Genomic DNA, 18187 nt, shown 5'->3' with positions numbered 1-18187 from the left:
TAAGCCAGAGTGGGTGTGGGTTGGCTGAGGTTTGTGATAGCGTCAGCTGGCAGATGCTGGTACTGGGAGCTAATTCTGTCAAGCTGACCTGCAGAACCACCTGGAGAGAACAAGATCAAAGAATGGGCCCAATAGGGAAACAGTGGGCACCTTCCTCTTGAGTTGCCATTCCAACTGGTGAGCACAAGAAGCAGGACTAAAGGCAGGCAAGGTTAGAAAGAGAGTGGCACTCGCGGGCACCAGAGTGGACTGAATAATGGAAATAGTTAGATCGAACTAAGACTTAATGCCCACTGACATGTATAAGAGTTGAATGCGATGTGGGACAGACTGGATTAGTATGCTGTACATACTGACAAGCACGGGAAACAGTGCAGGGGGACGGGCCTGGTGGGGGTTACTGCGGGTCACTCCAACTAGGCTGCAGCTCTAGTTTAAGTGAGGACAGGCTCGGGCTGGATTGTAACACCGGTGCATCGGTTTACAGAGAAGACAGAGCTTGAGCCAGAACTGAGCCAGGAATTGCAACTACTAGCATGTGCAAAGGCTGACTGGAACAACAGACTATGCCGGATCCTGTACTAGCAAGCACACATAAGAATCAGCTCTGGGATCACCTCAGTGAGGCTTGTGGCCTAGGAAAGCACTGGAGGATAGGCCAAAGCCTTAGGAACCTATACCCAAATGGGAGACCTAGAAGAGGCTCCAGGCTCCTAGCTTCAGACAGGCTCAGCTTCAGCCATTGCGATTGCGTTGGAATAAATCAAGAGAGGGAAGATCTTCCTCTGTCTCTCCCTCTCTCTGTATATATGACTTTCCAATAAAAATAAAATAAATCTTTAACAAAGTGGGGGGTGGGGGGTTGGATCTATCCACTGATTCATTCCCCACATGGCCGCAATGGCCAGAGCTGAGCTGAGCTGATCTGACGCTGAGAGCTGGAAGCCTCTTCAGGGTCTCTCACATGGCGCAGGGTCCCAAGGACCTGAGCAGTCCTCTGATATTTTCCTAGGCAACAAGCAGGGAGCAGGCTTGTTATGGACTAGCCAGGACACAAACCAGCATCCATGTAATCCCAGCACGAGAGTGAGGAAATTAGCGAGCTGTGTCACCACACTTGCCCCCCCCAAAAAATTTTTTAAATTTCTAATTCCTACAGTTAAAAACCACAAATAAATTTAAAAAAAAAAAAAAAAAACCTACCAGGACAGACAGTAGCATAGAATGTTAAGCTAAAGTCTGAGATGCCAAAACCCTATAACCATGTCAGTCTTATCTCTGCTTCTGATCCAGCTTCCTGCTAACACCTAGCAAAGCAAGCAGATGCTGGCCCAAGTGACACACTTCACATGAAGACCAAAATGGAGTCCTGGGCTCCTGGCTTTGGCTTGACCTAGTCCTAACTTTCGCAGACATTTGGTAAGTAAACTAACAGATGATCTTTCTCTATTTCTCTGTCTCTCTCCATCACCGCTTCAATTTAAAAAAAAAAATTAATAATTGGTCTTGGCTTGGTACAATGGTTCAATGGCTAAATCCTCACCTTGGATGCACCAAGATCCTAACTGGCATCAATTCATGATCTGGTTGCTCTGCTTCCCATTCAGCTCCCTGCTTGTGGCCTGAGAAAGCAGTCAAGGTCAGCCCAAAGCCTTGGGACCCTGCACCCACATGGAAGACCTGGAATAAACTCCTGGCTCCTGGCCTGGGATTAGCTCAGCTGCAGTCAGTTACGAAGTGAACCAATGGATAGATCTTTCTTGTTGGGGTCCGTGCAGTGGATGTGGGGGACATGAAGGTGTGAAGAGTATTGTTCCATTGCAGGCAGGGCTGCAAGGAACTTCCCACTGTTTGGCAGGGCCCCATGGACATCTCTACAACCACCTGAGTGCAGCTCCACCTTCTTTTGCATGGACACCAGACCACCCTGAGGAAGAATTCTAATCCATCCAGGCATTGTTTGCTACTGTGAGACTGGCCTTTTACTCAGTGTGAGCTTGGAGGTTAATGTCAATAACAATGTCTTGCAAAAGGGCCTTCTATTATTCCTACTGTCTTGGCTGTCCCCACTGACCTTATGCCAATCAAGGGACCTGTATTTAGGCTTTCATTCTTTCCTCATTCTTTAGACTCCCCTTTTCTTTGTGATACAAGATTGAGTTGTAGGATAAGAATTGTAGCAGGAACTTCTATTGTTTTTAGGTAAAACAAATGGCAGAATTATCCTTAGAAACACAACACTTGACCATGACATAAAAAGTCTGAGCCAGAGTTTGACTGATTTTGTATAAATAAAGCGGACAGCTTTCGTGCATTGTCCATTATGATCATGAAATCCTAGTGGTTCGTTTCTTTCCTCTTTGCGCCTCATGCACGCACCCTTCTTGAGTTCTGAACTCAGCTGGAGCTGGACTCCGGCACTTTCTGTCTTTCCTTCTCTCTGTAAATTTGACCTATCTTTCCAATAAAAATAAATCTTTCAAAATAGCTTTTGAAAATTGATCTCTAAAAACATTTGATCAACATTTACAATATTCTCTCTCATACACTATACAAACATTTGTTGAGATCTGTAGGACACTGACGCTAAAATCCAAGATCCAAGGACGCTCAAATTTCTTTCGTAAAATGGCACAGTATTTGCATGTATCCTATGCACACCATTTTCCTGTGTACTTCAAATTATCTCTAAGGAATAACATCTAATGCAGTGCAAATACATATACTCCATCACTTAGAAAATAAACAAGCAAAAAACTATACATAGCAACATAAATGCATTTTCCAGACTTTTAGAAATTATTTATTTTTTTAATTTCAAAGACAAAGTAACAGTGGGACACATGGAGAAACCTTCTACATACTGGCTCACTTCCCTATTACATAAACAGCAGACTGGGACAGGCTGAAGCCAGGAGCTCAAAAACCCATCTAAATTTCTCAAATGCATCACAGGGACCCAAGGAGTCAGGCCATTGTCTGGTGTCTTCTGCAATATTCTTTAGCAGGAGGCTGGATCTGAAGCAGCTTGATAGCTGTATCACACACCACCTTCCAGTCTGGCGAACCCCAGGATGTTGATCTCTTGCACTTAGCTGGATGCAGCACCCAGGGACACAGAGAGCCCATCGTGTTCTCTTAAGTTTTCAAGAAAGAATGAAAAACTAATCAAAATAATGGCAGGCTCTTCCTGAGTGTTTGCTTTAAACATCTGACAATGAATATAATAAACACTGAGAGTCCCTACAAGTTCCCTGAGGAATGTACATTCAGTATATCAGTAATCTAATATTTTATATGTGAAAGTAATGTGCTATACTGGAAAAAAAGCTTGAGGCTTTGAGAAAAGCTGAGTTACTAATTATATGGTTTTAAAGGATACTATCCAAAAAAATACTATCAGTTTGGCATTGTAGCATAGCAGGTAAAGCCCTCATCTGGCTGCAAGTTCATGTCACCACTGTTCCACTTCCAATCCAGCTTGCTACTAATGGCCTGGAACAAGCCGTACAAGATGGCTCACTGAGATCCCTGCCACACATGTGGGAGACCTGGAAGAAGCTCCTAGCTCCTGGTTTTAGCCTGGTGCAGCCTCAGTTACTGTGACCACCTGAGGAGTAAACTAGCAAACAAAAGCTCTCTCTCCCTGGCTCTCCCTCTCTGTAACTATGACTTTCAAATTATAAGCCTTAAAAAAAAAAAAACTTTCTTAGGCAGTTGTTACATATCAGCAGCAAAAAAGATCCTTGGCTGCTGGGAATCCATTCAAAATCTTCAGTTTTCTGGAACCAATGCAATGGCTTACTGGCTAATCCTCCACCTACAAGCACAGGCATCCCATATGGTCACCAACTCATATCCATACTGCCCCACTTTCCTTCCAGCTCCCTGCACCGACGTGAGACCCAGAAGAAGCTCCTAGCTCCTGGCTCTTGGCACCAGCTTCCAGCTTCAGATGGGCTCAGCTCTGACCAGTGTGGCCAATCTGGGGAGTGAACCAGCAGGAGGAAGCTCTTTCCCTACCTCTCTCTGTAAAATCTACCTTTCCAATAAAAACAAATAAATCTATTCTAAAACTGTTTTTATGAGCTGCTGGCATTGCTGGTGGTAGCTTAAGCTACTACATCACAGTGCCAGCCCCTAAACAAACCTTTTTTTAAAAAAGATGCAATTAACTTTAATTCCAGCTTCCGCAACGGATCTACTAGTAAGCAACAGCAAGGGACTGACACATGCATTTTCACACAAGTCCACCTGGAGTCCTGTAAAACAAGACACTCAGACACTCAAACTATACCTCACAATGAAGGTAGCATTCACCTTTTAACCCTACCAACTCCCTCAGCTAAAAGACAGCAGCTCAGGCAGGTGCTATGTATGGCATACCAAGTTAAGTCACTGCCCAAGACATTGGCACCCCACCCAGGCACCCGTTTTTGTCCTGGTTGCTACACTTCCAATCCAGTTCCCTGCTAATATACCCAAGAAAGCAGAAGATGGCCCAAGTGCTTGGGCCTGTGCCACCACATGGGAGACACGTTAAAAGCTCCTGGCTCCTGGCTCTGACAGGCTCAGCACCAACAACTGCACTCATTTACCAAGTGAGCCAGCAGATGGGGAGTCTCTCTCTCCCTCCCTTCCCTTCTCCTCCCTCTCCCTCTGCCTTTCAAACAAATAAATATTGTTAAAAAGTGAAGGAAAAAATAAAAAGAGGTTTATATCTGAAAGGGAGCACTACAGCAGTCATTAAGACCTGGCCTCTAGCATCCACATGCCAAACTGAAATATCTTGGGAGACTGAGCTTCGTTTCCAATTCCAACTTTCCACCAATGCTCACCTGTGAGGCAGGAATAATGGCTCAAGAGGCTGGGTCCCTACCATCCATGCAGGAAACCCACACTGAGTTCTTGGCTCCTGGCCCTGCATAGGCCAGCCCTGGGCTACTGGGAGCACTGAGGGAGTGAACCCACAGATGAAAGGTCTTTTTCGCTGTCTTTCAAATTAAGATAAATATTTTAAAATTTCACATCTAAGAATGGTGGTCACTAACATTACTGCTCTATTTCTAGGTAAAGAGAAGACATCTTCAAGGGGTCTCAAAGTTTTGAAATCCTGTCTCGTGAGGAAACGGAGCCTGCAAATGAAGAAAACGAAGAGACAACAGCAACCTCATTAAAGATGCATCACATTATCTAATTACCCAGCCACCTAGGACTTAGTACTAGGGGAACATCAAATTGGAATTCCAAGTTTTTATTCTGGACCGTTTGGATTTTCAGATAAAGAGATGCTCAAGCGTGGCCTAACCTGTGCAGACAGTCCAACCAAAATCTAGAAACTTTTGGTGCCAAGCATTTCAGGTAAGGAATACTCAACCAGACATCACTTTTCAAAGCTTAAGTATTTTATTAAAATATCAACAGCTTTGTGTATTGCCCATTTTTCTACTTTTCTATCCCATCATTACCAAGTTTTTCCTCCTCAAAATCAATGATCATTTTATGTAGATAGAACGCAAAGATCTAATGGGCAAGACACAGGGCATAAAGCAGGTATAAAAAAATGAATAAAAATTTTTATTTCAGCCATCTGTAACATAACACAATAAGTATTTGCAGTTTCACATTAAAGAAGATTCAAATTCATTCCTCTCTTTTTTAAAAAAAATATTTTTATTGGAAAGGCGGATATATAGAGAGCAGGAGAGACAGAGAGGAAGATCTTCCGTCCGATGGTTCACTCCCCAAGTGATTGCAACAGCTGGAGCTGAGCCAATTCAAAGCCAGGAGCCAGGAGCTTCTTTTGGGTCTCCCATGTGGGTTCAGGGTCCCAAAGCTTTGGGCCGTCCTCAGCTGCTTTCCCAGGCCACAAGCAGGGAGCTGGATGGGAAGCAGGGCTGCCAGGATAAGAACCGGTGCCCATATGTGATCCCAGCACATCCAAGGCGAGGACCTCAACCACTATGCTATTGTGCCTGGCCCCATTCCTCTCTTGAACTAAGGTTACTAATGTACTATAACCACAAGATAATGCAGTAATGTTAACACATTACCTTTTACAGAAAAGAAAATCTTATGAACCAACCCCTTGATCTTACATTTAGATCAAACACTGGTTTTCCCTCATTACACCTTTTATTTCTATTTCAGTAACTGGGAATTCTTCAAGTAAGCCATAAGGCTGAATTTCAAGAAAAATAATAACATCTAAATTAAGAGTTGGCCATATTTTCTCTATATTATCACAACTCGATTTTTTAACTATTATGAGGAAACATTTAAAAACAGTTCTTTTGCTAACCATTTTAAGTGTACAAGTTTCAGTCCTAAGACTAGTCAAGGCTATTGCTTCTTATTAACATAACAGAAGATACTAAAATACTTGATGGGTCAGGCTGTAGCATAAATCCTTTCAGAGTGCCTGGAGTCCCACCCCAGCAGCAGTGGAGCCTCCTGCTAACGCGCCTGGGAGAAAGCACAAGACGCTATACTTGCATGCCCGTCACCACAAGGGAGACCTGAATGGACAGCTGAATGCCTAGCTCTTCCACAGAGGCCAGGCCGACTACTGGGGACTTCATGGACCAGCAGGTGAAATTCTCCCTCTGTGCCTACCTCTACTTCTCAGTCACTCTGCTTTTCAAACAAGTAAGTAAACAAACAAAATCTTTTTTTAAAAAACTCATTATACTACAAGTCAAACAAAATTAAATAACTGGGGCCAGCATTATGGCTTAGCAAATAAAGCCACAACCTGCAATGCCAGTTGAGTTCCAACTGCTCTTCTTCGCACTCAGGTCCCTGTTAATGAGGCTGAGAAGCAGCAGAGGATGGTCCGAAATGCTGGAGCCCCTGCCACCCAACATGGCAGACATGAAGGAAGCTCCTGGCTCCTGACTTCAGATTAGCCCAACTCAGGCCAATGCGGCCATTCGGGAGTAACCCAACAGATGGAAGACCTCAGTCTCTCCCTATCTCTGTATGCAACTCTGCCTTCAAATAAATAAACCTAAAAGAAAAGTTCAGGGTCTGGCACAATAGCTCAGTGGTTAAAGTCCTCGCCTTGCATGTGCTGGAATCCCATATGGGTGCCAATTCATTTGCAGGTGGCCCACTTCCCATTCAGCTCCCTGCTTGTGGCCTGGGAAAGCAGTCAAGGACGACCCAAAGCCTTGTGACCCTGCACCCGTGTGGGAGACAGACTCAGAGGAAGCTCCTGGCTTCGGACGGGCTCAACTCCAGCCACCGCAGCCATTTGGGGGAGTGAAACAACAGATGGAAGGTCTTCTTCTCTGTCTCTCCTCTATATATCTGACTTTACATTAAAAATTAATAAATCTTTTTAAAAAATAATAAAAAAATAAAAAATTTTAAATTGCTAATATTGACAAAAATTAGAAGTTAATGGTTCTGGGCCCAGCATGGTAGCCTATCAGCTAAAGTTGTCACCTTGCACATACCAGGATCCCATATGGGCGCCGGTTCTAATCCAGGTTGCCCCACTTCCCATCCAGCTCCCTGCCTGAGGCCTGGAAAAACAGTCGAGGATGGTCCAAAGCTTTGGGACCCACATGGGAAATCTGATTGGTTCCACACTTCTGGCTTTGGCCTGGCCCAAATTTGTCAGCTGCAGGAATCTAAGAGTGAACCAGCAGACAAAGACTGTCTCCCCTCACCACTCCAACCTCTATCATTTTTTCAGATAGATAAAATTACATTTTTTTTTTTTTACAAATTATGTCTGAGATGTACATCAAATAACAAACTCCAGATTTCTTGGGCTTATGCCAATGTGTAAGGATCTTAATTCATTAAGGAACTCCTCAGACAGGGAGCCAAGAGCAGTGAGAGAAAAGGCAGGTTCAGACCAATAAGTCTTTGGGGCAAGTAGGGCTACAGAAACATTTGTTGAAATGCCACATAACTTGAGACGTTGACACCCAAATAAATGAAGCAATGATTGCTAACATTATTCCTGAGAAATGAACTCACTTCTCATTACTACTTCTGCATGACTCAGTGTATAATAAAGTTCAGACTCATTCAGTGATGAAGCTTATGCCAAAGAGGTTACAATACAACAGAAGCAAAGCATTCACATTTTGTCTCCTATTAAGAGAAAAAACGAGGGTAAAAATACGCAAGTCACTCCCAGCCCCACTGTCTTTCCCTCTCCTTGCCACTCTCCTTATTCCTTTCCAAGCAGAGCCCAGGGAAGCCACGCAGTGCCCACAGAGGCCAGGGAAGCCACGCAGTGCCCACAGAGCCCAGGGAAGCCACGCAGTACCCACAGAGCCCAGGGAAGCCACGCAGTGCCCACAGAGCCCAGGGAAGCCACGCAGTACCCACAGAGCCCAGGGAAGCCACGCAGTGCCCACAGAGCCCAGGGAAGCCACGCAGTGCCCACAGAGGCAACACATCCAGAGATGGCAGAGGACAAAAGGAACAGTTGCAGTATCAACTACACTGAACACAAAACTCGACAATTAGGTAAAAGCATGAAGAATAACTGAGGATATGAGGGAGCCAGCATCGTAATGTAGGGGGCGAAGTCTGCCTGGGATGCCAGTATTTCATGTGGGTGCCAGTCTCAGTCCCGGCTGCTCTGCTTTCAATCCAGCTCCCTGCGAATGTGTCTGGGAAATCAGCAGAAGACAACCCAAGGCCTTGGGCCCAGACACCCACATGGGAGACCCAGAAGAAATTCCTGGCTCCTGGTTGCTGCAGTCATTTGGAGAGTGAACCAGCAGATGAAAGATACGTCTTTCAAATTAAAAAATATATAAATCATTTCAAAATAATAATGGAAATTGAAATGAAATTCAAGTCCTGCTCTCTTCAGAAAGAATTTACAAATATGGAAATGGGGAAATTAGAATTCTTACGTACTAGAACATATGTGAATCCAGAGTTTTACAATACATGGCCAGGAGCTTCAGCCAAGTCTCCTATATGGATGCTTGGAGCATCTTTTGTTCCTTTCCAAAAAGCATGTAAATGGAGGTGGATGGGAAGGGAGCAGCCCAACTCCAATCAGTATCCATATGGGATGCTGGCAATGCAGGGAACAGCTTAACTCACTGTGCTACAATGCCAGCCCGAGGGGGAAAAAAAATTTAAAGATTTATTTATTTATTATTGGAAAGTCAGATATACAGAGAGGAGGAGAGACAGAGAGGAAGATCTTCTGTCCGATGATTCACTCTCCAAGTGGCCGCAATGGCCAATGCTGGGCCAATTCAAAGCAGGAGGCAGGAACTTCCTCCAGGTCTCCCATGCGGGTGCAGGGTCCCAAGGCTTTGGGCCGTCCTCGACTGCTTTCCCAGGCCACAAGCAGGGAGCTGGATGGGAAGTGGAGTTGCCGGGATTAGAACCGGCGACCACATGGGATCCTTGTGTGTGCAAGGCGAGGACTTTAGCCGTTAGGCTACCACGCCAGGCCACAAAATTTAAAACATATTGGTCAGGCCCAGCACAATAATCTAGTGGCTAAATCTTTGTTGTGTCCCAGATGGTCCATTTCCCATCCAGCTTCCTGCTTGTGGCCTGGGAAAGCAGTAGAGGATGGCGCAAGTCCTTGGGACCCTGCACCTGTGTGGGAGACCTGGAAGCAGACACTGGCTTCTGTCTTTGGATCAGGTCAGCTCTGGCCATTTCAGCCACTTGGGGAGTGAACTCTCAGATGGAAGATCTTTCTCTGTCTCTTCTCTCTGTGAATCTGACTTTCCAATAAATATTTAAAAACTAAAAAGCAAAACTTGCTTACCAGCATCCAGGAGAGTACAACCACACCACACCCAAAGGTAAATATCAGTGGAAGGCAAGGCATGGCCAAACACACCTTGAACTGGGACACTCAAAGGGATGAGCTGCGGGGCAGCCATGTTCTTCTGGGGAGCTGCTTGGGATGCCAGTATCCTGTATCCAAACACCTTGGGTCAGTCTCAGCTCTGCTCCTTTTTCTAGCTACCTAATAATGTGTGCCAGTATTCAGGGCTCAAGTACTTGGGGCCCTGGCACCCAATAGCAGACTTAAGTTTCCCAGCTCCTAACTTCTGCCTGTCCCAGCCCTGGCTGTTGGAGGCATTCACATGAAGCCAAGAAGGCAGATCTCTTTCCAAAAAAACAAAGAACAGAAACAAAAACTGGTCCTGCAGACCAGACACACCACCATGCAGGTGAAATGCTTCTCTTACGGACACCCAGGGATTGCTCACCAAAGTCCTCTGCATGACCCATCACCGACCTCCTCACCAAGAGAGGACCAACATACACAAGTTTCCAAAGACATACAGCCTCTCTTGGAGCTATATGTCCATTAACCTTATTTTCTTCTTACTATGTTGTATGTATTAAGTAACATGACGTATGCTAATTAATATGTATATGGGGGCCAATGTTGTGGGACAGTGAGTTGGACCAATACCTGTAATGCCAGCATTCCCCATGGACACCAGTTTAAGTCCCAGATACCCCACTTATGCATGACCCAGCTCCCTGCTACCACATCTAGGAAAGCAGTGGTTAAAGACGCCCCAGTAACTGCACTCCTGCCACCCGTGTAGGGTACCCGGATGGAGTTCAGGGGCTCCTGGTTTGGTCTGGACCAGCACCGGCAACTGCAGCCAATTGGGCAATGAACTAGTGGACAAAGGATTGTTCCACCTCTATAACCCTGTCCTTCAAATAAATTCAAAAGACTTCTTAAAAATTATACGGCTCATGTGTACTGGAGACTGCCATGGCTTTACCAATTTGACCTCACCAATGGGGAGTACCTGATGTGACTGCATACCTAGGGAAGTCCACGGAGCTCATAGCTAAATACTCTGATTCATTAATAAAGCCTGGCATTGTGGAAAGATTTCGTTCATACAGAGGGTAGGTCTCTTATGAACACTACCTGCTCATAATACTCACATTTGGGTTTCTTGGAAAAATCACTGATGCCACGACTGGGACAGGTAAAATGCAAAGTGAGTTTTATTATGCATGAATGAAGGGGAGCTACCTCAAGGACATAGCAGGTAGGTTAAAGAGTTCCCACTGATCAAGTCTAGGATGATCTGGATACCAAAATAAAATAAATAAGCCCTGGATTAAACCTCAATGAAAAAACTGGAGAAGATGAATCTTAGCACTTTAGTTCATGCCTGTGTGCAGCACATGCAGCAGGACTCGCAGTAACAACTGATCAAAGTGGTATATTACACAGGCAAAGACTGAATAAGGGATGCGAAGGACGGAAGGAGGAGGCAGCTTAATGAAGCAGACACTAAGCGCATAACATCAGAGTATCTTCCCACAAAATTCTTACCTAATACAAATAGGGAAATGATGGAGAGACTGACTTAATTAACGTTAATGTCACCAGTGGCAGATACAGTTTCTCTTCCGATATACTCTGAGAAGGGCAAAGCACCACTTCTACAGTATTTCTGACAAGAATATACAACCTCATCAGGCCATCAGGCAATATTCGACAGTCAGGTAGAGGCACATCTTGAAGAGAGACATTTACTTAGCTCCTGAAAACTCTCAAGCACATGACAACTAGGAAAGGAAAGGAAACTTGCAGACGGAAGACTGATGAGACCTGACAACATGAAAGGCTGTATGTGGGGCCCGGCACGTCAGCCTAGTGGCTAAAGTCCTCATCTAGCACACACCAGAATCCCATATGGGTGCTTATTTGTGGCCCGACTGCCCCGCTTCCCATCCAGCTCCCTGCCTGTGGCCTGGGAAAGCAGTCAAGAACCGCCCAAAGCCTTGGGACCCTGCTTCACGTGGGAGACCCAGAAGAAGCTCCTGGCTTCAAATCAGTTCAGCCCTGGCCATTGTGAAGTGAACCAGTGGACAGAAGATCTTTCTGTGTCTCCTTCTCTCTGTAAATCTGACTTTCCAATTAGAATAAAATAAATCTTAAAAAAAAAAAAAAAAAGAAGTACATGTGATATTGACAACCTGAACCAGGAAGGAAACACAGACACTGCCACGGCTGGCACTGCTTGAGGGAGGTCTGTGCACTGGGACAGGGACACTATATCCGTGTTGGTCTCCTAACTGGGAAGACTATGGAATGGCAACACAGGAATTCCTGGCTCCTGGTGTTTGGGGCATTTAATGAATTAGCAAATGGAAGCTCTCCTTCTCTGTGTTTCTCTCTGTCATTCTATCTTTCAAGTAAACCGAAACATAAATAAACATGCTAGAGTTCAATTCACTTCCATAATCAAATCATATTTAATTCTTCCTAAAATTCTCTATTTAGGATTTTTTTCTTTTTTTCCTTTTTCTCTTTTTTTTTTTTTCCCAGACAAACAGAACTCCAATCTGTTGTTTCACTTCCCAATGTCCACAATGATCAGGACTGGGATGACCTTTGTAAACTCAATCCAGGTCTGCCATGTGAATGGCAGGAATCCAGCTACTGGCGCTATCACCACCGTCTCCCATAGCCTGCATTAGGAACCCAGAGTTAGGTGTCAAGCACAGATGCTCCAAGACGGGAGGTGAGCAACTTACCCACAGGCTAAATGCTCACCGTTAAAGTGGAGATTTTATACAGCCACTCTACTGTTTTGGTTTTTTTTTAACTATGTTAATTTTCAATTTGCCAAACAGGGATATATAAAAGGGAAATAATTTGAATACTGCAATACTTTAGAACTGCAGCAGGAATTACATCTTGTCACTACAAAGTATATGGCAAACTTTGTTACCAGATGATCTCAATGTTACTTAACACCCTGAAATAGATATAAAAGCTTCCTTAACAACAGACTAAATAAAGTAACACCTGTAAATTTCCAACCTTCTTTAAATACTACCTGTGTCTCAAACTATTACTTTTTTTATTTGCCTTACAGTAACTCACCGTTTAAGTGAAAATAGCATAGTCTACTATGAAAATTAATTAGAATGGCTACAATTAAAGAATTTCCTTATAATTAAGAAACACTGGGGGAAAATGCAAATGAAAGACTTTTTTTTTTTAGTGAAAGTGGCAGAGAAAGAGATAGAACTTGTGCCTGCAACAGTTAGGGCTGACTGAAATCTGAACCTCCATGCAGGTCTCGTGCATGGTGGCAGCAACCACCACGTGCTGTTACCCAGGAACGCTAGCAGAAGTCTGATCAGAAGCAGGGGCAGACACAATCCTAGACACTCCAAAGCAAGGATCTCACCCTTCTGTGCCTCAACACCCATCATGGGAAACACGACTTCTCATGCTACATACAAAGCACTAGAATTTTAGCTCAGCAATAAACTACAAGAGTATGTATATCTTTGCACTAGATATTGTTCAGGGTACTTGAGAACCTGTTTTCAGAAGCCACATAATTTTTGTGAGCTATAGCTGGATTTCAGTGTGTGGGGAAGAAAAAAAAAAACAAAACACATATGGGACAGACACTTAGCTTGGCAGTTAAGATGGAATGTCTACGCTGTCTACTCCTGACAGTTCTTCTAACTCCAACTTCCTACTAGCGCTGACCTGATGCTCAAGTGACGGGGTTCCTACCACCCTTGTGAGATCCAGGAGCTCCTGCCTGAGACGTGGTCCCACCCTGTAAAGCATTTAGGGAGTGAACCTGCAACTGGAAAGAAACCTGTCCCTCTTGCAAATAAGTAAAAAAAAAAAATTAAGAAAGGAAAAAAAAAAAAGCAAATTTTCAAACCAAAGACAAAGACTCGGAAAACTCCCATGGAAAGCCTTCACTCATGTTACCACCACAGCTATCACTTCTACAGATTTTCCTATTGTTCCAGAATTTAAAACATCTCAAAAAGCTGAAGCCTCTTCATAAGCATGCCATGCAATGCAGTCCCAAATAATGAAGTCTATAACAAAGGTAAAAGAAAAACGGGACCCTGCACAAGTCAACCAGCACCACTTTTCCTTGCAATAAATCCTTTATTTTCTTGCCATGCGCTACAAGCATTCTTTTCAGGAAATAAAATACAACAATTTACATATTCTGCATTATTTGTAATGCTATGTCAGGATAACTATGAATTTTACTTTAATTTTAAAACATGCAAAAACCTATCATGATGCAAAAACCTATCATGAAAATAGATATTCAAAATCAGCATAGTCAAAATCAAGAGACTGTTTCATAGAAACCTCGGACCTCACAAGAAGAAAGGACAGGAATGATGTATGCCAGTGAGTCAAATTTAACTCTAAAATTACCTTTGTTTATAATAAAATGAGGACAAGAAAACTTCCAGAAGATCTGGATTTAAACAACATGTAACATTTATACCAGACACTTAAAATTCAGAAAAACCACTGTTTAAAAACATTTGAAATTATCAAACCAAAATATAATTTTAAAATAGGTCTCATTTTTTTTCACAACGTTTACATGGTAGGAAGAAGAAATTCCTGAGCCTAAGCAACTGCATCATAATAAAGAAAAATTTTTTTCAAAATATATTTAAAAAGGATTTTTTACATGCGGGGCAACATCCCATAATCATTGCATAATCTGGCTTCTAAAACTGGGAGTGGCTGGGAAGAACGCAGTATTACTAAAAATCTTAAAATAAGGTATAAAGAATTTTAAAATCTTTCAAGGGTTCTATTCATTGGATTATTCTAATTCAAGGAGCTGTCTTTCCGCACACACCTCTCTCACAGCCAAAAGACAGCAACCAATTGTTGTGTAACTCCTCCCTTCCCTTCAGCCCAGCTAACACACAAAGGAAAGGACTTTCCCTACGGTGCCCTGTAATGAATCTTTGTTAACTAAAATGGCATTCCGAAATAACCTTTGCTTAATTTTTTCTAGTCAACATACTGAGACCAGCAAAGATAATGAACACAAAAGCTTTTATTATTAATGCAAAAACAGAAAGTAAATTGTTAAAGATGCTCTGATTATATTTCAGGATTTGTTTTTTCCAACACTGAGGTTAAAAAAGCCAAATCAGCACCCTCTCCTCAATCTACTGTCCACCAGAAACACTGATTAAAATACCGATTAAAAATGTATCAATTAAAAACAAGACCTGCCGTTATTCCCCTCCCTTAAAATGTCCATAAGCTGCCCTGCCCCCAAAGCTGTCTGGTTTAGTCTCTTTGAGAACCCAAATAATTGCAAAGCCTAGTAACTGCTAAGAGAACATTCACCTTAAATACATTTTATATAATGTATTCCCAGTGTACACCTCTTAATCCTGTGAAACAGTTATTAAATGTTGTAATCAGCTGGGGAAAACGGTAATATAGGGAGTGCAGGGTTCTCTCATTCTTTTTTTCTGGCAGAGACCAGAGATGAATATTAAGTTCCTTGCAGAGCCATCATTCTGATACAACTACTGCTTTTTCTAATTCAAATAACCGATTTAGTTTTCCCTCCCAGCAGCAGCCACACATTCTACAAAACATATTTCACAATAGGGACAGAGGTGTGAATTCCTCCAAACAAGGTCCTCTCAGTTGCACAGCTAGATCAGCAAGAACACCTCTTGCACATGCAGAAAGATAAAACAAGAAATCCAAGAGACTTGGGGAAGGGCGCTTTGGAACCCCACGGTTGGGGGTGAAAGTGAGACTTCTCTGCTATACGGCTTTAATCGTCTTTATTAAACCCTACCGTTCAATGGGCTAAAAAAACAAAATGTTCAAAATGAAAACAGTAGCCTTTAAAATGAAGGGGATTCCGGGACACGCGAGGTGAGCATCTGCCCCTGCTCGTGAGGAGGTGAGGCGCCCGGGGAACGCAGCCGCGGAGCCCGGGATGTGGCTGCAGACGGCCGCTCGCTTCCCAAGGCGGCTCGCCGCCTCCGCCCCCTCCTCCCGCGGAGCCTCCGAGATCGGCTCTGCCGGTTCCCACAGAAAGCGGGTCCTGGCCGCCATTTTAGAAAGTCATTCACACCAGCGGGCCCGCAGCACCATCCACTTAAAAGCCTTCCAACAGTGCCCTGGAGGAGTTCCTCTTTCCCGTCCCTACACCCTCATCTTGCAGCAGCGCCAGATGCCCTGCCAGAAGCACACAATGTCCCTTGAACCTGCATAATGCGAAATGACAAGTCTGGCCACAGACAGCGGAGCAAAGCGAATGCTGCAATGCACGTGTCTGCACGTCGGTGCACGAGAATTTCCCATGCAGAGATGTGCAAAGTCCACAAGGAGATTCCACTGAGTACAGCCCAGTGGTTTTTCCACTCCAATAATATGAACCTGAAACATTATTCCACCAAAGCACTGAACGGTATCAAGAGACGGCTGGGAGGCGGGTAAGGGGTGGAGCAGCGTCAGGAAGAAAAAGTTCCCATCTGCTTCCCAATTCAAAGCACAGTGCCCCCTTCATCCTCCCGCGCAGGGGCGAACGACTGCCCCGGCCCCGGTTGTCAGGCACTCCGTAGTAAACACGGGGCGTCCGGAGGCGCGCACGGCGGGGCCCGCAAGGGCCGCACTATCAGGTTATGAATGGCCTCGCCATCGCCGGCGCCTTTTCACACGCGGACACGCGCACACGCGCGCCCCAGCGGCGAGGATTTAATGCCCAGTAACAGCAACCACCAACAGAATCCAGGCTCCTCCATTTAGGAGCCGGAGGAGCTCTGCGCCCGCTGCTTCCATTTCCTCATCCGAGCGGCTCCGCCGCGAGCGACGCAACCTATTTTTCCCATGGTGACTCACTAATAGGGACGCTGCATAATTTCCCTAACTCACCAGACAGTAAGAGGAATTCAGGGCGAGCCCAGCTGGAAACCTCGCACGGTGCAGGACCCCGGGGCGACCGTCCTTCCCCCGGGGGGCAGGCGCCGAGCGCCCCCGCGTCCAGCCCCCGGCCAGTGGGCCCCGCACACAGACACCCCACAAAGAGCACAAGCGCCAACGCCGCCGGGCTGGAGCGGCACCCCGGCCCGGGTCGGCTCGCCTTCCCCCGCCAGCAGCACGCGGGCAACTACCGAAGAAACTGCGTCTGGAAAGCGCGAAAGGCTCGAAATGCCCGACCACCTGCTTCACCGCGTCGGGGAGCGGGCGGCGTGCGGGTCCCCGTCCAGCGGCCGGCCTCGGGCAGCAGGGCCCCCCATGCCGCACCGTCCTCCACCCAGCGCCCGCCCAAGCAGGCGACAACATCTGCCGGCCCGGCTCCCCGAGCGCTCCCCGCACCGCCTACCGCGACTCGGGTCTCTGCACAGCCTTCCCGCCCGGGCCGAAAGCTCTCCGAGCCGGGCATCTCCGGCGTGCGCGCTCGGGAGCGACCCGGGGGCCACCGTTCCCGGGGCCGGCGGCGGCCAGGCCGAGCCCAGCGGCTCCTTCCTCGGCGACGTCGGAGGCCCGAGCGGCCGGTCCGCGGGGCCCGGGGCCGGGAGGGGGGGTCCCTCGCCTCGGCAGTCCCGCGCACGGGGAGGGGCCGGCAACGGGTCGGAGCGGGAAGCGGGGCCTCGTGTCACTCACCGTTTGAAATGCTCGATGATCTTCTCCTCCCGGACATTCTCCGGTAAGTTGCCCACCCAGAGGTGCCTGGTTTCCCGCACCATGCTGGGCGGCGTGCCGGCGACCGCTGCTGCTGGCTCCCCCTCGCCGGCTTCGTACGAGACCGTCAGCGCCGGGAGGCGGGCGCCGGGGCGGCGGCGGCGGCGGCTGCGGCGGGGGCGTCGGCAGCGGCGGCGGCTCCTCCGGCTCCCCCCCGTGCAGAGACCATCCCTCTCCCCCAGGTTCTGACTCTCGGGCCTCGCAGCTCCGCTCTGCCGCCACCACACACCCGAAGCCGACCCTCGCGCTCCGGCGGCGCATGCGCCCCGGCGGCGGCGGCGGGCGGGGGGGAGCGGGAGGAGGGGCGAGCGGGACCCGGGCGGCCGCGACGACGACGGAGCTGGCGCTGTGGCGGCCGGACGCTTCCCACCGGCGCGCGCGGCCCGCCTCCCGCCGCCTGGCCCAGCCTCCCCCTCGCCGCCGCGGGCGCGCGCGCGTCCGCCCACCCGCGCGGCCGCGACGCCGAGCGCCTCCCAGCCGCGGCGCGCAGGCGCACGGGCCGCGCCGTGGGGCGCGGGGGAGGAACGCGGGCCGGGCAGGAACGCTCGCGCTGGGCGTCGTGCGCAGGCGCGGAGCCGCCGGGGCGGAGCCGCCGCCGGGTGCTCGGTCAGGTTCCCGGCGTGGGGTGCGGGGAAGCTGCGGGCCGCGGTTCCTGGCACAGTTGTAGAGAAGAAAAAGGAAAGAAGA

The 18187-nt window shown here is 47.0% G+C and overlaps 1 protein-coding gene across 1 annotated transcript in view; it reads right to left on the bottom strand.

The window, feature by feature from the left end:
* SPEN (spen family transcriptional repressor) overlaps positions 1 to 17805 on the bottom strand; it is a 76712-nt gene extending 58907 nt beyond the window's left edge. The window contains exon 1 of the mRNA XM_040987957.1: positions 17423 to 17805. Coding sequence (XP_040843891.1) covers positions 17423 to 17505 — 83 coding nt within the window. The 5' untranslated portion in view covers positions 17506 to 17805. The remainder of the gene's footprint in view (positions 1 to 17422) is intronic.
* Between the last annotated feature and the right edge of the window lie 382 nt (positions 17806 to 18187).

Source organism: Ochotona curzoniae, unplaced genomic scaffold, assembly GCF_017591425.1.
Source record: "Ochotona curzoniae isolate NIBS_2020 unplaced genomic scaffold, NIBS_Ocur_1.0 contig_4792, whole genome shotgun sequence".
Lineage (NCBI taxonomy): Eukaryota > Metazoa > Chordata > Mammalia > Lagomorpha > Ochotonidae > Ochotona > Ochotona curzoniae.
This window is presented reverse-complemented; position numbering and strand designations above follow the sequence as displayed.